Source organism: Diaphorina citri, unplaced genomic scaffold (genome assembly GCF_000475195.1).
Source record: "Diaphorina citri unplaced genomic scaffold, Diaci psyllid genome assembly version 1.1 scaffold188, whole genome shotgun sequence".
Lineage (NCBI taxonomy): Eukaryota > Metazoa > Arthropoda > Insecta > Hemiptera > Psyllidae > Diaphorina > Diaphorina citri.
Window position 1 is genome coordinate 232,312 of NW_007377625.1, and position 25,606 is coordinate 257,917.

The window sequence follows — 25,606 nt, forward strand, 5'->3', positions numbered from 1 at the left end:
TGATTACACACATTCACTGGCCGGGCCCACAAAGTGAGTTTAAAACTTTGAAATCAACCAATCAGATTATTTAATCCAAAAGTTAAACAATCTTCAGAGCGCTGGATGAAAGGAAACAAGAGATCATTTTAGTTTGGTTAGACACAAATTCAGTAATTTATTTAAACTGCCCGTATATGACTAAAGTGTCCCTTTTTTTGCCAGCAGTTCCATCACTTCCTGAAGGAAACTTTTATATAGCTCTTCGATTTTTTTTTTTTTTTTTTTTTTTTTTTTTTTTTTTTTTTTTTCTTTAATTAATATTTGAAATTTTCTTTGGAGGCAATACGGTGTTGCAATAGATGATTCTATTACTCAAATATCAAGCAGCATAGCAATAAATCGTTTACCTTCGTCCAATTCTATTGATCTTCTGTTTTTTCCTTGAAATATTTGACCATAACTTTGAAATTAAAATACATTTTTATATTATGATTGGACACAACTTTGAAATTTATCTCGGTATTTATTCAATTTCCCCACTCCCCCCTTATAACTGGCAGGGTTTTCCTGGAGGAACTTCCATTTAAACACTCTTCTAAATAGACTAATTTTCCACACAATAACACACGACACGGCGATCAGTTATTTGCGTCGCGTTCTCGCCATTCGATAATTTCACTTAGCTCCTCCAATCATTCTGGCTTGGCGAAATGTCCACTAATTGGTGCTTCGTCAGCATAGTTGACAATCTCTTGAGGAATGACCGCACTCTCTTCAATACTGGTACAAGGCCTGCACATGCAATCCAGCGGAGCTTTAGTGATTACCTGAAATAGTCAAAGTGTAGGTAGTGATTTAAACTGTCAGCTTAAAATTTGAAATCTTGGAAATCTCATTTGACCAGGAGCATAGCATGAGCTATAATCAGGTATAGGAGCGTAGCGTCAGATAATTTGACACATTTACACTTTGAGGTGATGAGAACAAATAAGTGACATTATTTTACAAGTTGAGCTACAAGCCAAAATTCCTATCCCAACAATTTTATTACCGTGCAAATAAATACAACGTCATCCTGAGATGAAAGGTACCATAATTCTCTATCTATAAATATACGGGAAAAAACATATTGAAAAAATGAAAAATTCCACAAATTTAATATAACCGAGCTGAAGCATATGTTGTTCTTATTACGTTTCTGACCTCTATTTTCAATTCCCAATATTTTATTGCTCTCTTCTTTATTCTCCCTATTGTTTTTTTCCTCCAGTCCAGACAAAACCTTGTCTGCTATTTACGAACAATATGTTGTGCTACTATGTATTTAACTTCTATGTTAGTATGTGCTACTATGTATTTAACTTCTATGTTAGTATGTGCTATTATGTATTTAACTTCTATGTTAGTATGTGCTACTGCTACTATGTATTTATTTAACTTCTATGTTAGTATGTGCTACTATGTATTTAACTTCTATGTTAGTATGTGCTACTGTGTATTTAACCCTTCAATGATATCGGGTCAGTTTGAACTTTCCTCTGCTTCCAAATTAATTCTTCTAGTCGAAACACATCCACTGAAAATTCAGTGATGTGCACATTGCATAGTTAAAAGTTTTCGGGCGTTCATACAATTTGAACTTTTCGTTTGCCCTTGCAAGTCGTAATTTTGGTAATAAATTTTGCTTAATCATAATACTATGTAGTTTGTAGTTATAATTTTATTACAAATTACAGAGTATTTTTCTCTTCTCTCTCTCTCTCTCTCCTTCCCAAATCATCTATCTTTTACCCCTCACTCTTCCTCTCCTCCACCTACCCCTCTTCCTCACTCATTCTCTTTTTTTTATTTCTCTCCCCCTCTCTCTCCCTTTCCCCTCACTTTCTATCTCCATTCCCAAAAAACCTCTCTCTCCATCTCTCACTCCCTTCCCTCACTCACTCTCTCCCTTTTTCCCTCCAATCTCCATATATCTCCCTCATTCTACATGGTACAAGATAGCTTCTTCTCACGTTATGATCTTTGTCTCGTAAATTGTATCCTAGTTTTATGGTCAACAATTAAGTATTTAGTCACATCCGTGTATTGTTCCCTGTTTATACTGGAAGAAAGGAACCTTGCGCCTTGCCGTATCAAATGACTGCCAAAGTCTTGCATTGTTCACTTCTTTTCAATAAAGAACTACCTACCCTACGAGACAACTCTTCAATACTGACATATTCTAAGGAAATATAGGTAGCTAGCTGTTGTTGTTTCAGATGGAATAGGTTTCTCACTAGATATCTATCCACGCAGTTAAAAAAAGGTGCTAGAATAAATGTGTCGTCTTCTTTTGATCTCTTATGAGTAGAAAAAAATCTTCGGAAGATACATCTCAGTGGATTGAAAAGAAAATGGTTTATCTTTGACTTGGACGAATGGTCAACAATATTCTGGTCTCCTCCCTGGGTGGTTATTCATATTTTATGATTTCCATTTCTTGTTCCAAGTTTCATCTTTTCCATTCTCTTTCTTGATTTCTATCTTGTTCGTCATTTCTCTATTTCTTCTAACTCCTCCATCATCTATCTCTGCCTTCTCTTTCCTTTATCTTTTCATTTTCCTTTTACTTTTCTTTCTTTTCATATGTAAGTATTTCTGCTGCTATTGCTTCTTTCTCTTCAGACATTTCATCTGTTTCTCCTCCTTTTTCTCCTACTTCTTTCTGCTTATTCTTTTTCTCCTTTCCTCTTTTTTTCTTACTTCTGCTTCTTTTACCATTTCTACCTCTTCTTCTTCTTCTTCTTCTTCTTCTTCTTCTTCTTCTTCTTCTTCTTCTTCTTCTTCTTCTTCTTCTACTTCTTCTTCTTCTTCTACTCCCTCGTCGTCCTTTTTGTTTACGATTCATTTTGTCATTCTTTCTTTTTAACCACAGAGAGCCAAATTGGATTTTTACAGACGACCTTCCCGATGATTTTGAGGAGTGAAAATCTGGTAACATTATGACTTTAATCTTATACTAACAGTTGAGTGAGTTTCTTACTTAAAGATATTTTAGTACCACTACTGGATTGAACATTCCCAGGGGAACTGAAGAATTCAATCAGTTTTTCGGGCTCTAATATTCGCTTAAATAATAAATAAAGCAGAAATATTGTTCATCGTCTAGGGAGGAGTTTTTAGTTTGTTTGAAACAAAAAACAAATATTTGTGGTAAAGCAACTTTTGTGGGTGTCACAGAATTACCAAGAGCCTCCTTTTCTGTTAATTCTCATTTATCATCGATATTTTTTCACTCGTAATGCCACCGCTGGTCGCAACTCGATTAAATTAGCTACTCAATTGTCTTCACGAGGCTGAGTGTACCCCGAAATCCAAGCACAGAGCCTAAAAAACTTTGACCCGAGACCTCCGTGATACTGTGATACCTACCCACTAGGAAACTAACAATAGAAAAAAATTTATTACATCTTAATTTTAATTACATTTTTGCCAAATTAACTTACTAGGAAACTAAAAATAGAAAAAAATTATTACACCTTAATTTTCATTACATTTTTGCCAAATTAACTTACTAGGAAACTAAAAATAGAAAAAAATCATTACACCTCAATTTTCATTACATGATAAGAGTCAATTAAGCTATTGAGTTCACTTCTGCATGAAATCTCTAATATTGCACATGGATAACTTGAACCCGGAGTTTGTCAGTAAATAGTGTTTTCTATTTCCGTCAAAATTCGCAAAAGTCTTTCAATAGCAAATAGCTAAACATGCCATGTTTTCCTCTACAGGATTTATTTATTTACGAGTATTACGACGCGACTATTCTGACATTGCGCCGCAGGCAATTTCTTTATTTTTCTTTTTTTTTAGAACAGCCCCTGGTTTAAAGAAAATAGACCAAAGTTCATGTTACCTTATATTCCTATAAGGTTAACTCAGCTTTCAGGGCTGTTTGCTCCTAGACCTAAGCCTCACAGTGGATTTTTTATGTACGGAGTTGAGCTTATACCATCATGAGGTTCTCAGTACGGAGTATATGCTAGCATAATAGCAAAGTATAATTAGCCCTAGGGAGCGTTTCAGCTCAATAGTAATTAGTGAGAATATCAATTAGGCTGAGTACTAGTTGCGTACGAAACGAACTTTAGCATACTTTTTTCTAGCTCTTTTCCCCCCCATTTGATGTTTGCCTTAGAGCCCGTTCCCATTTGTCGTGAGTTTCATACAATTTTTTTGTCCGAATGTCCTGTAGGCAATGTAATTTAAATGAGAGTGTTCCCACTACATACGACACAATTTTATTCCGAACGACAAAAAATGTCCTTGTAGGCAATGTAATAAATGAGAGTGTTTCCATTTAGGCACAACACAATTTTTTTCCGAACGACAAATGGGAACTGGAATTTTATTTTCGAAAAAGATTTAACGCATAAAAATACCTACTTTGAGTACGATACCTACAACTACCTATGCTTTACGTTTGCTTTTAGTATGTGCATTTTATTTCTATCTGACATGGTCCCGAACATGTTGTTCGCAACTAAACTCCAATCAATTAGCGTGAAATTCAGCCGGAGTTATTAAATTATAATTTAAGTTACCATGCCGAGTTCCAGCGGCTCTACAATCCAGTTATAGCCTGTTTTGATAAGAAACCATCATGAGGTTCTCAGTACGGAGTATATGCTAGCATAATAGCAAAGTATAATTAGCCCTAAGGAGCGTTTCAGCTCAATAGTAATTAGTGAGAATATCAATTAGGCTGAGTACTAGTTGCGTACGAAACGAACTTTAGCATACTTTTTTCTAGCTCTTTTTCCCCCATTTGATGTTTGCCTTAGAGCCCGTTCCCACTTGTCGTGAGTTTCATCCAATTTTTTCCCGAATGTCCTGTAGGCAATGTAATTTAAATGAAAGTGTTCCCACTACACACAACACAATTTTATTCCGAACGACAAAAAATATCCTTGTAGACAATGTAATAAATGAGAGTGTTTCCATTTAGGCACAACACAATTTTTTTCCGAACGACAAATGGGAACTGGAATTTCATTTTCGAAAAAGATTTAACGCATAAAAATACCTACTTTGAGTACGATACCTACAACTATCTATGCTTTACGTTTGCTTTTAGTATGTGCATTTTATTTCTATCTGCCATGGTCCCGAACATGTTGTTCGCAACTAAACTCCAATCAATTAGCGTGAGATTCAGCCGGAGTTATTAAATTATAATTTAAGTTACCATGCCGAGTTCCAGCGGCTCTACAATCCAGTTATAGCCTGTTTTAATAAGAGTCAATTAAGCTATGGAGTTCATTTCTGCATATGAAATCTCTAATATTGCACATGGATAACTTGAACCCGGAGTTTGTCAGTAAATAGTGTTTTCTATTTCCGTCCAAATTCGCAAAAGTCTTTCAATAGCAAATAGCTAAACATGCCATGTTTTCCTCTACAGGATTTATTTATTTATTACGACCCGACGTGACTATTCTGACATTGCGCCGCAGGCAATTTCTTTATTTTCCTTTTTTTTAGAACAGCCCCTGGTTTAAAGAAAAGAGACCAAAGTTCATGTTACCTTAGATTCCTATAAGGTTAACTCAGCTTTCAGGGCTGTTTGCTCCTAGACCTAAGCCTCACAGTGGATTTTTTATGTACGGAGTTGAGCTTATGTTATCTTCGGTACCATATATTACCTACATATACCATACACGGTTATGAAAATATACACCGTGCAAATAAATACAACGTCATCCTGAGATGAAAGGTACCATAATTCTCTATCTATAAATATACGGGGAAAAACATATTGAAAAAATGAAAAATTCCACAAATTTAATATAGCCGAGCTGAAGCATATGTTGTTCTTATTACGTTTCTGACCTCTATTTTCAATTCCCAATATTTTATTGCTCTCTTCTTTATTCTCCCTTCAAATCCTATTCCATTGTCTCTTCCTCTCTCTCTCTCTCTCTTCAATGATATCGGGTCAGTTTGAACTTTCCTCTGCTTCCAAATTAATTCCTGTAGTCGAAACACATCCACTGAAAATTCAGTGATGTGCACATTGCATAGTTAAAAGTTTTCGGGTGTTCATACAATTTGAACTTTTCGTTTGCCCTTGCAAGTCGTAAATTTTGGTAATAAATTTTGCTTAATCATAATACCTATTATGTAGTTTGTATTTATAATTTTACTACAAATTACAGAGTATTTTTCTCTTCTCTCTCTCTCCTTCCCAAATCATCTATCTTTTACCCCTCACTCTTCCTCTCCTCCACCTACCTCTCTTCCTCACTCATTCTCTTTTTTTATTTCTCTCTCCCTATCTCTCCCCCTCTCTCTCCCTTTCCCCTCACTTTCTATCTCCATTCCCAAAAAACCTCTCTCTCCATCTCTCACTCACTCTCTCCCTTTTTCCCTCCAATCTCCATATACCTCTCCCTCATTCTACATGGTACAAGATAGCTTCTTCTCACGTTATGATCTTTGTCTCGTAAATTGTATCCTAGTTTTATGGTCAACAAAACCTTGTCTGTTATTTACGAACAATATGTTGTGCTACTATGTATTTAACTTCTATGTGAGTATGTGCTACTATGTATTTAACTTCTATGTTAGTATGTGCTATTGTGTATTTAAGTTTTCTATGTCAGTATGTGCTACTATGTATTTAACTTGTAACTTCTATGTTAGTATGTGCTACTATGTATTTAACTTCTATGTTAGTATGTGCTACTATGTATTTAAGTTCTAGATATGTTAGTATGTGCTACTATGTATTTAACTTCTATGTTAGTATGTGCTACTATGTATTTAACTTCTATGTTAGTATGTGCTACTATGGGTAATGATTTTCTTCTTCTTGGTAACTTCAAAGTTGTGTAAGTAGGTGATAACTGATAACAGAAATAACGTCACAGGAATTAAATGGACTGGAAATAAACAATGAATGAACTTTCAATTCACAATTTGATTCACCTGTATCACTATCAGTTTATCAGTAAAGTAAAAAGTTCAAAGATTTCTTTTCTGATTATTTTTTACAAATCAAAAATCAAATCCACTTCCTCCACCACGTACATAGCACATATTTCAAGGTGAAGAAGAAAGAACCGTTTACATGTAGCAGTTTTGATCCTGCCAGTCAATATCCATTGTCCACAACCTCCTTGCACAGCCTTGAAAGGAATGTGGCTGCAGTTCAAGTACCGCAAAGTAGGGAAACTTGGGCCAAAAGTGGAACTGACTTATGATTTACCTTTGATTTTGAAGAGATGAATCAAACTTTAAACTGTGCTATCTCAGATTTTATTCTCGTTTTCTCTGTGCATTTTCAAAACACATTTTTTTAAAAAATTCCACTTTCGGAACTTTTGGAATTTTGGATTGGATAGGGAGTTGGAAAAATTCTAGCAATTTACTCTTTATTTAATAATGAATGAACTTTCAATTCACAATTTGATTCACCTGTATCACTATCAGTTTATCAGTACAGTAAAGTAAAAAGTTAAAAGATTTCTTTTCTGATTATTTTTTACAAATCAAAAATCAAATCCACTTCCTCCACCACGTACATAGCACATATTTCAAGGTGAAGAAGAAAGAACCGTTTACATGTAGCAGTTTTGATCCTGCCAGTCAATATCCATTGCCCACAACCTCCTTGCACAGCCTTGAAAGGAATGTGGCTGCAGTTCAAGTACCGCAAAGTAGGGAAACTTGGACCAAAAGTGAAACTGACTTATGATTTACCTTTGATTTTGAAGAGATGAATCAAACTTTAAACTGTGCTATCTCAGTAATCTCGTTTTCTCTGTGCATTTTCAAAACACATTTTTTAAAAAATTCCACTTTCGGAACTTTTGGAATTTTGGATTGGATAGGGAGTTGGAAAAATTCTAGCAATTTACTCTTTATTTAATATTACTATTATTTAATCGGCTTGTCTAGTTCCATTGAGCCTTATGACTTTTAAAGCTTTCGTTCCGTTTCGTCTTGGTGCTGTCATCAAACTTTAGTTAGTCATCTGTGAAACAAACTTTTGTTCTTCATAAGGTAAGTTCAGCCCTTATATAAATAACATAAATTTCAGCCTGACTACTTGTAATCAAGTGGGTTTGTCTGGATAAATTTTCAAAGGACTGCTCTTTTTCATATAATTCAATTAGAAATACATTCCATGTTTAATTCTACTGCAATCATGGTCAACTGTGTCTTGGAATTTAACCTTTGCTTTGTAGGTGTCTATGCTGGAGTATGGAATGTCTGAGTGCATTGTTGTTTGTGTTTGCTTTATTCTAAAATTAAACTGGGGACTACTACTGTTAAACAATAAATCAAGGTTCTATTTATAAAATAAAAAAAGAAGGAATGACTGAATATCAAAACAAAGTCCAACTCCTAATAGTTGATGCAAACATAAAAATCTGCACTTGAATTGAACTTGTGTAGATAATTGACCGAACAAAGTGAAGGTCTATGTTTTAACTCGACCATTTTGCATTTGATTTAGATGTTTGTTTATGTATGTGTTTATTTGTTCTGCTATAACTCGCAATTGCCTGGTCCAATTTTGATGAATTTTGAAATTTTGAGGCCCTTGAATCAAGACATGTCAATCCTTGAAATTTGGTGTCCCAGGTCCAATTTTGGTCTCAAAATTTTGAAAATGGTAATAGATAAATTACCGCATTTATGACCCTTGTGTTTATGTACCTATGTGTTTATTTTGTTCTGCTATAACTTGCAATTGCCTGGTCCAATTTTGATGAACTTTGAAATTTTGAGGCCCTTGAATCAAGACATGTCGATCCTTGAAATTTGGTGTCCCAGGTCCAATTTTGGTCTCAAAATTTTGAAAATGGTAATAGATAAATTACCGCATTTATGACCCTTGTATACCCTTCTGTTCTATCTACAAAAATAATCCCATTTTTTTTTTGTTTTGTGTCACCTCTTTTTTTTAGATATAGGATATAGGTACCTACTACACAAGACATGTAGATACTTTTATTCTGTTTTGATACACATGTGTATTACATAGGGTTACCCATTTAGACAAAAGAATCTGAGTGAGGTCTACAGTTCACAGAACCACAGAACAGTTTACTTTGGTTGTATAAAACTGCAGTACATAAGTACTCAATAATTTGTAGAGTATTATTGCTTTCTATTAATTTCTAGTTTACTCTGTGTTTAAAGAAGGATATTTCTACCCTATTAGCTGCATTATTGAAAGCTGCTTAGTAATTCACATTTCACTAAATTTTGATATAGCAGCAACTACCATTATAATGGTTAGACCACTCGTTTTGTGTCACCTCTTTTTTTTGATATAGGATATAGGTACCTACTACACAAGACATGTAGATACTTTTACTTTTATTTCTGTTTTGATACACATGTGTATTGCATAGGGTTACCCATTTAGACAAAAGAATCTGAGTGAGGTCTACAGTTCACAGAACCACTAGTACTTTGGTTGTATAAAACTGCAGTACATAAGTACTCAATAATTTGTAGAGTATTACTTATTGCTTTCTATTAATTTCTAGTTTACTCTGTGTTTAAAGAAGGATATTTCTACCCTAATAGCTGCATTATTGAAAGCTGCTTAGTAATTCACATTTCACTAAATTTTGATATAGCAGCAACTACCATTATAATGGTTAGACCACTCTCTTCCTTTTTTTCTAGTATTATGCAGAACTATTTAGTTTTCTCTAAAGTCTACTACTGTGGATTTAATCATAATATTTTAGCATATCAGTAGGTGCAAAAAAAAAAGTACATCAGAATTTTGAAATTAAGTTTGTCTCTTCTAATCTATGATGTCTTGATTTTTAATTTTTACAGACATTCTGTGTAGACAAGGTTTCTACATCTAAAAAATGGAGACTGAAAATAAAAATCTGGACAGTACTAATGACAGTGTTGAATCATTTGAGGAAGCCAAGGACCACTTGGACACATTTGAAGATGCCATAGATCATCTAGAATCAACAGAAGATAAGAACTTATCTAAAACAGAGGACAAAAATCAGCCCATTTTGACACCAGATGATAGTTCCAATGATGCATCTGTTACTAGTCAAAATAAAGAGTCTGACAAAACATCTCCAGGTGTTAAAGATGTTGTAAAAGATAGCAGTCCACCTGATGTCAAGGAAACAACTGATGTGAAAGCAAGTGAAGTAGTAATAACTGCTACATCCAACGAAAAAATTGAATTGAAAGATGAAATAAAAACTTCTAGTGAGGTGTCTGATCTTTCCTCTCCTAGTGAAGCAGTGAAAACTGCCTCTGACAATCTAGATAAAATAACAACTAATCTTGCAGATATTGCTATTAATGAGACAAAAATTGAACAAGAATTGGTATCTAATGTGAAACTGGATTCTAAGGTAGAAGTTGACAAAACAACCAATGGAAGCACTGTGGAATTGAAAGTGTCTAAAGAGCCTTTGAAGGAAGAGTCACATATTGTAAAGGAAGACATACCTAAGGAGTCTGTCAAGGAAATATTACCTAAGGAGGATGCTAAGGAAACATTACCTAAGAAGGTTGCCAAGGAAACAATACCTAAGGAGTCTGTCAAGGAAACAGTACCCAAGGAGACACCTAAGGAAGTAATATCAACTGAAGTGTCTAAGGAAATATTACCTAAGGAGGATGCTAAGGAAACATTACCTAAGGAGGTTGCCAAGGAAACAATACCTAAGGAGTCTGTCAAGGAAACAGTACCCAAGGAGACACCTAAGGAAGTAATATCAACTGAAGTGTCACCTAAAGAAACTGCAAAGGAAGAGCCTGTGAAGGAATCACCCAAGAAAGCAACAAAAGTAGAAGACTCCAAGATTTTACCAGAACATGACGAAAGTGTTTCCGAGGACACAAACAATGCTGACATCAAAGTGGATGATAAAAATGACAATGTCAATTCTAAAACAGAGGAAGACTTGGATAATAATGCACATGAAAGTGATGAAGGTTCAATTAAGAGTGAGCGGGAATGTGGAGATGGACAAGGAGAACAGGTAATTAAAATTCAATTTAAATGAGAGCCAGGCCATTTTTTATCTAGAAAGTCGAAATTTCCATAAATTATTAACTAAAGATAAATATCTGTTTGGGATAAGTAGATGTTTGGCAAATTTGATTTCCCAGATGAGCATTCCCTTTTTCCTTCTTTTCTCAATTTTAATCTTTTTTTTTTTTTTTTTTTTTTTTTTTTTTTTTTTTTTTTTTTAAAGGAAGATTTTAATTTAAATGAGAGCCAGGTCATTTTTTATCTAGAAAGTCAAAATTTCCATAAATTAATAACTAAAGATAAATATCTGTTTGGGATAAGTAAGTAGATGTTTGGCAAATTTAATTTCCCAGATGAGCATTCCCTTTTTCCTTCTTTTCTCAATTTTAATTTTTTTTTTTTACAGGAAGATGCTAAGAAAGAGTTGGATCATGATGAAGACAAAAGAAATCCCGAGTATATTCCTAAGAAAGGCTCTTTCTATGAACATGACACCAGAACTATGGATGGGTAAGTAACAGAGTGCCTTGGTACCATTTTATACTCTAAACTGGCTTATTATACAAACAAATAAGTAATATAAAATAAACTTAGTTCTTGTTTTAAAGTAATCAACAAGATGTACAAAGTTTGTTCTATCAGGCTTAAAATAAAAATAATAAAAAAATTAAAACATTAAAAACTCATACACCTAATGTGTCGAATGTCTGTTTATTTCCCCTTGTTTCAGTTTTGATGATGATGTGAAGAAGATTGAGGAAGAGACTGCATCAAAGAGTAAGAAGAAACCAAAGCCAGTCTCATCAGAAGGTAGATGGGAACATGACAAGTTCAATGAGTTGGAACAGTGTCCTAAGAGCCAGCAGGAGATTATAGATACGTATGGATATGATATCAGGAATGAGGAACATCCGCCTAAAGCACGCCGAAATAGACGATATGGGTAAGATATAATAATAGAATAGAATATACCTTGTATAGGTATCCTGCTCGAATTAGACTAAAAAGTCCCTTTATGCCAACAGTCTAAACAAACAGCCCGAACAAGAACAAGAAATAATAATGATTTATCAAGAAATATCTCTCTCGCGATTTGGTCTGATGATGGGAATCTAAGCTTTCCCGAAAGCTCACCAAAATATGTTACCTATCTGTTGAATATCGAGTCTAAATTATTGTCTTTTATTTTCTCTTATTTTCCTCTAATTTCGAAGAATTTGAACTTTCTGAAGATACCTAATGCAAAGTTTTTCATGTCTTCAGGCGTGGTCCGAACAAGTACAATCGGAATTGGGAGGACGAGAAAGCATATATCAAAATCGAAAACAAACCTCGAACCCCTGGCTCGCGCCATCCGAGAACAAATAACGATAGAGTTCGCCACAGTCAGGGCTCGGAAAATGATCATCAGCCTAACAAGGAGAGAGAAGAGTTCCCACCTCTGTCTAGAAGTGAAAATCACGCTGGTGAGTATTGAGTTATTGACCTTATTGACGAATGAAGGAATTAAGGCCCTGTAAACGAACGAATCAAGTTTTAACCCGACGATTTCTTTTTCCTTTTGCTTGTTTCTTTGTTCCAACATACTTAATTCTCGCACGCATATCTTGTTTATCCTCTCGCATAGATTTTGATCCGCTACAAAATTCCAGGTTTTCAACTAGCCTTTATTTTTTTCTTTCGCAATGCAGTCCTGAAAATTTTTGTTATCGCCAAGCAGAGTCCTTAAGATTGGACCTTTCTAAGGACGGTAATAACCCCTTAAAAGACCGATTTCACCAAAATTCAAAATGACCTATTGGTTTTATGTTTCAAAATCAATCTGTCAGGGAGCTAATATTTGCAGTTTTTCCCCTCAGGGTCCCATTCGCCCCAGCCGTCAATCAACACGAATTTCAAGAGTGTGGGCATCATTTTAGAGACGGCACTACAGAGAGCGCCTCTCCTCTACATCAAATCTAACAAACTGGCGGCTGCTGTTACTTGTTACAGGTTGGTGAAACGAATACTTTGCCTTGCTCAATTTTATAAGTTATGGGATTAGAATTACTTCATTTGGACTGTTAGCTTTTAGAACTACAAGTTTAATCAAATATCTCTCTATTGAAGGACTTTCCCATTTTTCCCACCAGAGATCTCTTTCTCTATTTTTTCGTTTCCAGGATTTTTCCTTTTAAGTAAGATGTTTTCCTCGAAGTCGGACATTGACTTGAGAATAAATAATAAATCTTTGTAAATTTATTATTTATCAAACAAATTTCGTTGACGCCCAATTATGAATGAACTATTTTTTAAGGGAAAAAAATCAGCCTGAGTTGAAGTTCGAACTCTCTTTTGTTTGCAGGAATTGGCTGTCAGCTATTGAAGCAACGGGGACACATGCTTTGAGGTTAAGTTTTACCAGACAGCTAGCCGAACTTATTCTGCGAGGAGTGTCGGGAAAATTGTATACTGCCCCTCCTAACCCTGGTAATTATTAGCATTATTCAATTCATATTTGATTTAATACTGTATACTGCCCCTCCTAACCCTGGTAATTATTAGCATTATTCAATTCATATTTGATTTAATTAATTTACTGTGTAGGTTGTAGGACTTATAACTTATAAGGCCAGCCATACACGATGAGTCATTCTGCGAGGAGTCTCGGGAAAATTGTATACTGCCCCTCCTAACCCTGGTAATTATTAGCTTTATTCAATTCATATTTGATTCAATAAATTTACTGTGTAGGTTGTAGGACTTATAACAAGCAAATTAGACACAATTTAATTACAAAAATTACCATGCAAATTAATAAAATATTGACGCCAGAACAAAATGTCAGCTTCAAAAAAGATCGAGGATGACGACAAAGGTCGATCCTTTGGAACGGGAAAACGCGAAGAAAAAGAAGAAGACATTTCATTTTATAATCAAATATTATTGTCGTTTTCGTATAGATGAGAGATTAAAATGATAACGGATCTTTTTTCTAGAAACTTTAATAACAAGAGATATTTTGATATACAATATGTTTTCCAAGAAACTAACTGATTTCTTCTCTTTCAGCCATCAAAAAGAACACGGGAAATCCTTGGAAGCCACAAACGTATTACGGAGTGAATTTGTTCATACCCAGAAATGAATTCGAAGAAGTGTTATTGCTACTCATTATCAGGTAAATATTTCAATTTATATGATTCATAGGCAAACATAATAAAAACTTCATAAGTAATAACGCTATTGTTATTTATCATCCGATAAATACGTATTTCAATTTTGAGGCAGCAGAAATATAATAAAAACTGCTCAAGTAATAACACGAACTTTGTGTGATTGGCTATTTCCTTGGAACACATCACATGCCTTCAGGCACACTCCATTTGTCAAGGGTTTAGGCATTATCTTGCCCTTGGGATCAATTTAATTTGAAGAAACCAGATTTAATAGTTGTGCATTTTTAATGCCACAACTCCGGTCCCTATATACTTTTTTTTTTATTCCTGAGAAACAAATTGGATTTTGAAAGACGATTTGTGCTTTAAATATGTTACTTTATTGTTTATAGAATCGGCCCTGATCAACTGATCATGGGCTGAATCTCAAAGACAATTTGGTTATTATTTAAATCAAATGAGAAGAAATAATAATAAAGAAATAAGTATAAATAGTAGACTGTCAGATTAGAACAAGATGTTTCATTATGACTTTTCCATTATTCCAGGTACAATCTTGGCAAAGTGTTGGAAGCAATAGGAGATTCAGAGTCTGCCACTGACTGCATGGCCACAGCTCTGGAAGTAGAAAACAACTCTCCTATCCTACCTTACATGAGTATTGCCGTCACGTTTGATTGAGCTCAGTTAGGTTTGATACGATAAAAACTAGTCATTTCAATATTTGAATGTGTGTTCCTTCTATGATCCACTAGAGTCGCTTTGATAGACATAATCATTGAGTGTGTTCTTCTTTGCTACTTCTGGCAAATGAGGATTTTCAGTCTTATATTTTGCGATTTTGTAAAAAATGAAAACTGCCATCTTCCCACCCACATTTTATTGCGGCCATTTTGTCTCAACAAGAGAAATTCTTGCATTCTATTGATACGGCTAATTTTTGCGCTCAAATTATTGGTATACCAATGGTATAAAATAATCGAGACAAAAATTCTATTCTTTGCCCGAGTTTTCGAACCTGTGGCCTTCTGATTAGCAGACACGTTTAGTGGATTCACAGTGATCTCTAGTGGACAAATGTCATTATTTATGTTACATGTTTATGAATTATTTATTCTCGTCTTTTTCACTGTTAACTGAGACGAGAAATATCACGATGAGGGCCCATTTCAACCAACAGGACATTATTGCTGAAAAGATAGAGATTTGTTATTATTGTTTGGAAAGAAACTGATTTGATTATAGCAAGATCGTGTCTTCGTCTTTTTCACTGTTAACTGAGACGAGAAATATCACGATGAGGGCCCATCTCAACCAACAGGACATTATTGCTGAAAAGATAGAGATTTGTTATTATTGTTTGGAAAGAAACTGATTTGATTATAGCAAGATCGTGTCGAAAACCAGATAGAGGTTGATGTTTATTTATTTTAATATTTAATAATTCGGTCATTATTTAGGGTTAATTCAAATAAACCTTATTAAATTATTTGTTAAAAGAATCGACTTGAAATTTAACTAAGGGGAAAAACAGTAAACATAAATCAAATTTATTTATTTATTAAGTACGTAGTAATTTGTTTTATTATCACTCCTTCAATTTTATTTAATTTGCTTTCTATTAAGCTGAAAATAATTTTAATATTTTCACTTCCACTTACCTTCTGAAAGAATTCACACACTATCAGAGACCCAAGAAGACTGTCTAAAATGACACGAATTTTAATTTGACTTGTTTTATCACATGAAGGCAACGTCATAAAATCAAAAGTCTACCTTGGACTTATCTTAGAAATGAAAAGATCGAGTAAAGTTTGAATGTAATGGCTCTGGTCTTGTAATACTGGCGATGACGCCTTACTCACACTACACAATTTTCTAACCGAAATAACCCTTTAAATGTCCGAAGGCTAAATAGACAAGCTTTCTGATGGAATATTCATTTGACGTTGTCAAGTTAAACATTTTTTGATACTGAACTTAGAGATTTATTTTTTTTTTTTTTCCTCTCTCAAATTTAATGCATTTCAAATCTTTGAGGCATAAATTTATAGAAAACGAACTTCAAAGCGACAACTTCTTCAAATGACAGCCTCCTGGCATGGCTGGGACCCTTTCTGACTGAGTTTTAGGAGTGTAGGAACAATTCAAGTTGAAGGTAGGTACATAATAGATATACCTACAACTTTTTTCCTTGATTTTTTCAACTATTAATCTCTATTTCCTAATTATTATTCAAAGAGTAGGAAGGTACCAGGAGACAAATTCACAAACCCAATTTGTCCTTCACGAAAAAAGTCGACAGCGACAGGGCAGTGTGTTAAAAAACCCATAAATCATATTCTACTATTATTGCTCGATAAAATAAATAACTAAAATATTCATACGAAACCAAGTCTACTAGACGAGGCTAAGAGAATCACAATAAAAATAAAACGAAGACTTCCTATGGTTTAACACACGAATTTCTTTTTTTCCAACTGTGATAAGTGAAAGATTAACCTTTTTAATAGTTCCAGCAAAATACGAAAAGAATGGAATTGAACACTGAAATGTTTGTTGTCCTAAATGAAATGGGACTTTTTACAGTCCAATAAATTGCAAGTGTGCAACTGTACTTATTGCGACATCCTCATTTAAATGACGCCAATATTAAATAAGTAACTACAGTAAGATCTTGGAACTTTATTGTAGTAGGTACCAACAACACACACATTTAAAGTTCCTATACTAATAACGAAAGTTCAAAAAGTTGTTTTCATTAATTATTTTCATCAGTACCTAGGTAAATAGAACCATTTAAATTACCCAGGTAAGGACGTTCCAATTGTATCATTTATATCCCAAATCAATAATCTATTGCCAATATTCTATAAATAATTCACAACCGAATAACAATTACCAAACTTCTTGTCCATGTCAAACATAAGTATAAGGATACAATAAGAAGGAAATGCTGTCAAAATAACCTCTAAACTACTGAGGCATTGCGATAATGCTAACCGTTGTATAGTCAGCATAGGACCTGTGCTAGTTGCTGAGGCCTTCATCTTTGTTAATTTCTACAGGAACTAGCTGGACTGGTTGTTGCTGAATTAGATTACTTTGCTGCAGCACGCCGCTCTGTTGTTGCATTAGATTACTCTGTTGAATTAGATTATTTTGCTGCTGTTGAATTAGATTATTCTGTTGCATTAGATTGTTCACATTGTTGGCCTCATTAGGGGGAACTATAGGGATGGCGGATTTAACCCGTTTCGACAAGGTGGGTCGTTGTAGCACAGCTTGGGTCTGTGGACTGTAATACGTGATGCCGCCTGCTGGTTGAAATACTTCAGTTTGAGGGGGCTGAAACACAAAGGATTAACGGGCGAAATGAGTTCCAAGTTTCAATTCGACGCGCGACGCGAAGATTTTTCTTTTAGTTAGTCTATCTATTTGTTCCACATTAGCAGTGCAATAGTCCTAAACTAAAATGGACGCGACACATCAGGGATCAGGAAGAGACCTAAGTAATGGTGAAAAAAGAAAAAAGTGCTAAAAGCGCGCAAACCTGAACACTGAGAATATTCTCGAACGTTAACGGTTATAATATTATTTCATTACATGAGACATGACATAAGCACAATATTTCATACAGGGCAATGCGAAATATTTTAAAATAATCTTCAGCCAGCAACCAACCTCAGTAGTGTTGTCATTAGCACAAAGGACTTTGGGTCTGGCTGGAGCTTGGTGGTTCAAATCATATTATTTTACGCCGGGGTAGTACGAAAGGTTTTAATATGATCTACTCCCAGCAACCAATCTCAGTTGGTGGTTCGTCCTAGTCAAGTCATATTATTTTACGCCGGGGTAGTACGAAAGGTTTCAATATAATCTACTCCCAGCAACCAATCTCAGTTGGTGGTTCGAGTCCTAGTCAAGTCATAAAATTTGTTGAGGTGTATTAAAGGGATTGGTTTTAATATAATCTACTCCCAGCAACCAATCTCAGTTGGTGGTTCGTCCTAGTCAAGTCATATTTTTTTACGCCGGGGTAGTACGAAAGGTTTTAATATAATCTACTCCCAGCAACCAATCTCAGTTGGTGGTTCGAGTCCTAGTCAAGTCATAAAATTTGTTGAGGTGTATTAAAGGGATTGTTTATTTTTCCATAACTACGGAATAGTTTGTACGACTTTTATAAAATTTAAATATAAAATTTTACAGACGTGCTTAACACCTGAAGAACATTATATTGCTCATTAGACTTCGGAATCGGTGGGGGCCTTCACTGAACTAAAGCTAGAGACCATCACCCTGGAGTATGGCAGATAAAAACAAACCTTTCTTTATTCTGTCATCACGATTCGGTTATAGCTAAGGTCGCTACAGCAACAACAAGAGAAGCTAAAAATGTTTATTTACTGTCACCCTGTATACAACGAACAATATAAATCAGCAAAAACTTATTACCTCACAGTACCTTAGCTTGCCTTATTCTCACAATGTAAAGTACACAAATCAAGGCATCAGCAATATTACCTAGACTTGTGGCGGAAGCCTAGCCAAGTCAGTAATCAGGAAAAGCTAAAAATGTTTATTTACTGTCACCCTGTATACAACGAACAATATAAATCAGCAAAAACTCCTTACCTCACAGTACCTTAACTTATTCTCACAATGTAAAGTACACAAATCAAGGCATCAGCAATATTACCTAGACTTGTGGCGGAAGCCTAGCCAAGTCAGTAATCAGCATATTGTATGTACTTCTACTATTCACACAGTGTTAGACACAATCAGCAATATTGTGCTAGCATACGGCTCGTATTGAATGAGTGTAGTGATTAGCACGGTGGACTCTGGGTTCAGGAGTTGGTGGTTCGATTCCAACTCCAGTCGTAAAATTTAGGGTAGGTAGTCTATTTAGCGGGGAACATCATTTGAGACACGTATTTATACTTAACACAATTTAAAGTCCTTTTCCCCGGATGGGAAATCCTCAAAAGACAAGTTGTATTGGAAATTTCTACTGAACAAATTGTAGCCAAGTAAAAAAAATAATAATAATAAATAAAAAAAGACATATTTTCAGACAAGAAAAACTTTTTTTTACCTGTGCTCTCGATTTTGTTTTGATTAATGAACCAGTTGTTGTTTCCAGGCTCCCAATTTGGTCTCGGCCTCACAAGTCCTGGAAAAGAAATTTATGGTTGAAGAGGCTTGCATATCGGGAGTTCAAGGTGACGACTTTTAGCACGATAACTACTGGGTGTCCTTATGGTCAATTTCTCAAATAAATGAGAATAAATCTCATGCCTCAACTGTAATTAAACCGACGCCCTTCTGTTTACCAGGCGAGCGCCTTGACCACTACACCACTGAGGCAACACGTGTTTTTTTTTAACATTTACATCTCTCTATTTCATATAATATAGATACCTAATAAATTTTGAAACAAATTATTAGAGAAATAAGGAGATGTTACCCCTTGTCTAAACCTCAATACATAATGTATTGAAGTTGTGTCGACTGAGGGGGAATCATCAGCCTAAAAAGTTAGTTGAATACTCACCAGATTCGGGCAGTTTGGATTTCTGAACTTTGGTGCCGTTGGGGAAAATGTCATTACGATGGGAGAGGAAGTTGTTAGCCGAGGGAGATCTAAAGTTACCGCCGCGAGGGTTGGCTGTAGCAGTAGGGGTGAAGTTGGCATTGTTCAGAGGGGTGAAAGCTTTCGGTTTAGGAGGGCTGGGTTTGTCGGTGCTCAATGGCTGGTCCTTGGCGGCGGGCGCAGTTGGGTGACTGGAAAATAGATTTATCAAATCATCATGTTTATAGAAATAAAATTTATAGAGTTGATAGATTTCGTAAAGAAGGGTATTAATAATGCTGTGAAGAGGCTCTCAGTTTCACTCTCAAAAAAGTCCTTTCTCGATTTTTTTTTTCTTCTTCTTCTTCTTCTTCTTCTTCTTTTTTTCCAAAGAGGTTTGATCGAGGGAATTATGACAGGGGAAGTCTTATCGTCCCTAAATCGAAGAGGAATATTGTATAATAGTACAAAGCCAGCCGTTCCAGGAAGAAACCTTGAATGTTCAAGATAAACTTCGCCCCGGGCAGGAATCGAACGTGCGACCTGGAGTTTACAAGGTAGGCGCTACCTTCCAAACTAACCATGTTGGCCAGATTAGACAAATACTTCTTTCCTAGATCTTGAAGGAAAAGTTATAAATGTAAAATTCTTTAGACTAATTACATATAAAATTGAATTGATTGAACTGAACATACCTGGCATGTGGTTTGGTATTTTCATTTTCACTGCCGCTATGATTCTTATTGACAACATTTTTCTGAGAGAAGGGGGGAGGGGGCACTGATCTCCCCCACAAGGACTACTCGAAACTCTCTGGAGCGGGGGCCGTAGCTGCCCTGCGCGGTGGCAAACGATATTCCGTCCAGCGGCAACAAAGTCTGCCGGAGTCAGCGCGTAATCCTGCCGCAGTAGCGCCGTCAGTACCCCCGGGAGAGATTGAATCTGTCGCGCCCAATGAGAACTCTACCACCCAACCAGGCCAGGGAGGACAAACCCTTACCGCTTACTATCACCATCAGGCGACTGGCACTGGTGAGTTGGCAAGATTTATGTATCCCTTAACATGATTTCTTACTTTTATTACTGTTATTAGTGCAATAGTCCTAATCTAAAATGGATGCGGCACACAAGGGATCAAGAAGAGACCGCCTTAACATGATAATAATACTTTTCTTTCGGTTGGATAACAATCAAGTATCCAACCAAAGTACTTTATTACTGTTCTTAGTGCAATAGTCCTAATCTAAAATGGATGCAGCACACAAGGGATCAAGAAGAGACCGCCTTAACATGATAATAATACTTTTCTTTCGGTTGGATAACAATCAAGTATCCAACCAAAGTATAACTGTAACATACGTATATCCCTTCCTAGAATTTGATTTCCGGAGGGTACGAACTTTTTTTCGACATGTGCTTGGTACACTCAGCCTTGTGAGGACAACTGAGCAGCTGATTGTTGGTAGCGACCAATGACGACATTACAAAATCATAAAAAAAGACGAGCGATGATACATTGAGTAGACGAAAGACTTGTAATGCTTCGATACCGACAAAGATTGTGAAGGCGCTTACTTCACAAATAATTTGACATATTTACACTTTGAGGTGATGAGAACAAATAAGTGACATTATTTTACAAGTTGAGCTACAAGCCAAAATTCCTATCCCAACAATTTTATTTCACCTAAATTCCAAAATGTCCCAACCGTTGCGTTGTCATTCACTTCAACTAAAAGCCTTTATCATCCTATCAGTTTTACATTACCTTTCTGAATTTCTTCTCTCCCTCCTTCGCCTTAGGACAGAATAGAGACACGCTAGCTTCACGCTCTCCACTTTCCTGACAACATAAGCATGACCTCTCCATGGTCCAGATCTTCGAGCCAGATACCTGGAAGAAGGAATTGAAACTAAATCAGTCCTATTTGAGCTAAGACTTTATTGTTAAAAGTCCTTCCATCAAATAATAAATAATGTCTTGAAAATATTGTCCTCTTAGAATCTTAGATCATCTATTTTGTAGTATTTTAAGTATTAAGGCATCTGATTCGATCGATATTTTAGTCTTATTTTTCCTTTTTCTAATAAGTTAAATTTCTCCCTCATAATCGAATTTTACACCCGATGATTGCTCTTTGTAAGCGACGATTTTAATTTTGGTTACGGGCATATGAAATTCAAAGTTGCGTCATCCCTTTTAAAATAAGTAGGTTTATCATTTGTTCTGTGATACGTAACTATTGAATGGTTAGTCCAATCCGAATGAAATTTGTTACATATTTTGACTTTTAGACCTTATTGAATCTTCGCCGAGGACTTTTTCTTTCTTTCAACTGTTGACTAAATTACTGACGGCCAGGATCAAAATCAGAGTTTGAGAACTCAGCAATCTGACAGGTAGATTTCAAACTTTTTAGTCAATCAGATTGTATAATCCAAGAGTTTAACTTTATTGAGAGTTCAGATTCCAGCCCTGGCCGTAAATGACTCACCTGTAAATAACTACTGCACCGGCCAGTGCATGCAAACGAAGGTATCGGCTTAGGGACACATCCAGGATATTGCAGCACATGTATGACAGGAGTTACCTGGCAATCATCTGAAGACGCTGCTGTCACTGAACTGTTGCTTCGGATCAGCACACATAGGGGCAACAGGACACATACCACTCCTGTAAATCAGATTCAAACAATTCAGAACAAATTATTACTTACCTAGAATTTATTGTTAAAAATGAACTTTATCGTTGAAACAATCCAATCTACATATTTGAATTAATTTATAAAAGCATTAAAGAGAAGACCGCGGCCGCCAACACAAGGACTAAAGGATTTTTTCCTATTATTGTTTTGAATGTTTTATTATAACTTTTAAATATCTACGAGTAGGTATATATTTAGAAAACCAATTTGTAATGAGTGCTAAGTAGGTACACTTGTGTGCCACTTATTGGCAATTATAGGTCGATAAGAGAAACGAGTTACAGTTTGCACCAGAAATTAATCCAATTTTAGACGACGGAAAAACATCATTTCACAATTGCGATTTTAATCATTTGAATAAGATAAAGTCAACTTTTAATCACTTACTAATATTTGAATAATAAAAGTCAAAATCACTTACTGATATAGAGATTTTCAATGCTCATTTCTAGCGTCAGGCTAGCGTGTCTCAGAATCACTTTCAAACAAATGAACTTTCTCTTGTTCATGAAACTCAAGTTTGTTTTTTTTTCAGATCAGAAATGCACCCCATTGTTTTAACATGCTTTATAACTTACCCCATTCCACTTGGCTTTGAGTAACACGGGAATAATAATAAAGAAAACGATAACAGCTTCTGTAAAATGAACGTAATGTTTTGATAAGCACCACTAGTCTGGAATCTGGGTAGAATATTGGCAATAGATTATTGATTTGGGATATAAATGATACAATTGGAACGTCCTTACCTGGGTAATTTAAATGGTTCTATTTACTTAGGTACCTACTGATGAAAATAATTAATGAAAAACAACTTTTTGAACTTTCGTTATTAGTATAGGAACTTTAAAAGTGTGTGTTGTTGGTACCTACTACAATAAAGTTCCAAGATCTTACTGTAGTTACTTATTTAATATTGGCGTCATTTAAATGAGGATGTAAAGTTTGGTAATTGTTATTCGGTTGTGAATTATTTATTTTTTGATTTTTTCCTCTCTAAAATTTGATTTACTCGCATTGTCTATTTTCTTCATTCATAAGAAATGTAAAATATTTGTTAAAATTAAAACCTATATTTTATTTTCAAGTGACCATTAAAATGAAGAAAAAAAAGGCAGGAAATTTTTACAATATTTTGTCAATGTGTTCTAAATGTGGAATGCTTGTTAAAATTCTGGTTACATGGGATGAATATATTAGTGAGATTTAGCACATCCCAATAACCATAACAAAAGCAAGTTTTAGTTTCTGTTCTTACGAAGCGAGTTATCTTTTTCGGGAAGTACGAAATATCAAGACCAATGTTGTCATTTTATCAGTTTCCTATTTTCAGTAGGACGAAGAATCTGTGAAACAACCTGTGACTTGCTGATTGATCATTTTTATAATGACATATACCCGTATATCATTGTGTGAGTTACCTTGAGTTCTGTAGCTGCCTGATAAGGACTAATAAGTTCGAAACATGTTAACTCATACGCATGCGATAGACCTACATAAATCATTTACTTTGATTATTTTCATTTAATCAAAACCATTTTATACATTGTTGAAAAATTGTTTTAATTGTTATTTATTTCATTAGAAGTTTCAATTCATTTAAGGAATGATTTTATCTTTGTGTCCGCCTGATGTTTTCAATTAATTTTGTTGTGGAATTATTAAGTTGTTGAATCGTTGATGAATTAATTAATACTCCGGAAGAATTGCTGGTATTTTTCTTCATAACTCTTCTTTGATTTTTATATCCTATACTACTATCTTAGGTTGTAGAAAGTTTGTCTATGAAATTCACTATATATTTATATTTATTTTTCTAGGACAAATAAATTGTAGTATCCACTTGTTTTTAAAGCCATTTTTCAAAGTAGTCAACTCCTACTTCTGAGGCCAATTTCAATACAATGTTTTTAAATTTTCTTTTCTTTTTTTTCATCTTCATATTCAGGATAAACTTTTTATGTCTAACTATCTAGATAATTAATAAACCAACCTTGTAGAATTATTTTCAACATTATTTCAAATATATTTGTTTCCATTTTATGTAAAATTAAATTTTCACACTTTTTAGGGAAAAAATCCATTTAACTTTTTTCAATCTTAGGATTCACAATTTCTCCCAACCATATCTGGATCCTTAGTTTTAATCAAGAATGTTGGTTTCAGTAAGATTTCAAAAGAAGCAGCACGTTTTCATTTTAGTATTTCACAATATTAGTTTTTAAGAGAAGGAATTATATGGAGAAGAGAAAATAAATGAGACTAAGATAGGTTTGTGAAAAGAGGGGTAGAAATTATAGAAAATTTAAGAACTTAAATTAAATCGTATTCACGGTTAAAGACTGACTGTATTGGTGAATATATTTTCTTCATTTAATAGATCCAACTAGTTCTTTTATAGGGCCAGAAACTTGGGTGGGTTAGGTTAGATTCGAGTGCAGAATGCTTGTTCATAAAATCTGCGAAAAGCCTCACTGAGTTAGCCAATAGACATGGTTGTATTTCTGCTATAAAATATTACCTAAACATTTGAAAATCTTGATTGGAACTTGAAGAGAGTTTGTATATTAATTACATTAATTGTCGTATATGCCCGATTTTTCGAAGGGGAAAAAATCTAATGAAGATATTTGTGTTTTAGGCCATTGTTATAAAGTATAGTTGGATCTATCAAATGGCGATACATGGTTCTAAGAATATTTAGTTACTAGTGGGAACTGAAAAAATGCCATGTAAGTGAGGATCAGAACTTCATCTGGAGTGTGAATAATTCTTATTCTATTATGATAATTCAACTTCTTTCTTTTTCCTTTGTTTAACCATAAAGCGTTTGACCTACGACTGTAAGGATACCGCCAGTCTTGTCATTCCACCACCCACAAGATCATTTACGACAATATACGTTGCCCAGCCGTTCCCAACTCCTGGTGCCTCACACCATCAGTGCCAGGGGTCATAGAGAAATGGACACCAAGACAAGAACAGGGACAAAATTACTATATTTAAATGAACCTGAACATTGTCAGAACTCTCTTTACTTTTAACATGAACATTTTCACATAATTTATACCGCCTTAACATAATAATAATAATAATCTTCTGGAAACGGGTTACTATGTCAAGTAACATGATAAAGAATGATAGGTATGTACTATGTTTT

General features: G+C 34.8%; 4 protein-coding genes across 5 annotated transcripts in view; 2 read left to right on the plus strand and 2 right to left on the minus strand.

Moving 5' to 3' along the window:
* LOC103505668 overlaps window positions 1–25,606 on the plus strand; it is a 35,509-nt gene that overhangs the window by 5,108 nt on the left and 4,795 nt on the right. The gene's annotated exons all lie outside the window — the stretch shown is intronic.
* LOC103505669 (tetratricopeptide repeat protein 7B-like) overlaps window positions 1–25,606 on the minus strand; it is a 45,029-nt gene that overhangs the window by 1,277 nt on the left and 18,146 nt on the right. The window lies entirely within an intron of this gene.
* On the minus strand, window positions 315–23,234 carry LOC103505671 (bursicon). The gene is made up of 4 exons (XM_008470027.3): window positions 22,868–23,234; window positions 22,237–22,415; window positions 21,510–21,635; window positions 315–809 (listed from the first exon to the last, which is right to left on the minus strand). The coding sequence occupies exons 1-4, from the start codon at window positions 22,953–22,955 to the stop codon at window positions 675–677; spliced, it is 528 nt and encodes a 175-aa protein (XP_008468249.2). The 5' UTR covers window positions 22,956–23,234; the 3' UTR covers window positions 315–674.
* Window positions 7,844–12,501, plus strand: LOC103505670 (protein CASC3-like). Of its 2 annotated transcripts, none has more exons than XM_026820956.1 (6): window positions 7,844–8,031; window positions 9,832–10,584; window positions 10,720–11,012; window positions 11,412–11,515; window positions 11,736–11,948; window positions 12,269–12,501. In XM_026820956.1, the coding sequence occupies exons 2-6, from the start codon at window positions 9,867–9,869 to the stop codon at window positions 12,480–12,482; spliced, it is 1,542 nt and encodes a 513-aa protein (XP_026676757.1). In that variant the 5' UTR covers window positions 7,844–8,031; window positions 9,832–9,866; the 3' UTR covers window positions 12,483–12,501. The 2 variants fall into 2 exon arrangements, with proteins under 2 accessions (XP_026676757.1, XP_026676756.1); XM_026820955.1 differs by having other exon boundaries at window positions 9,832–10,538; window positions 10,674–11,012.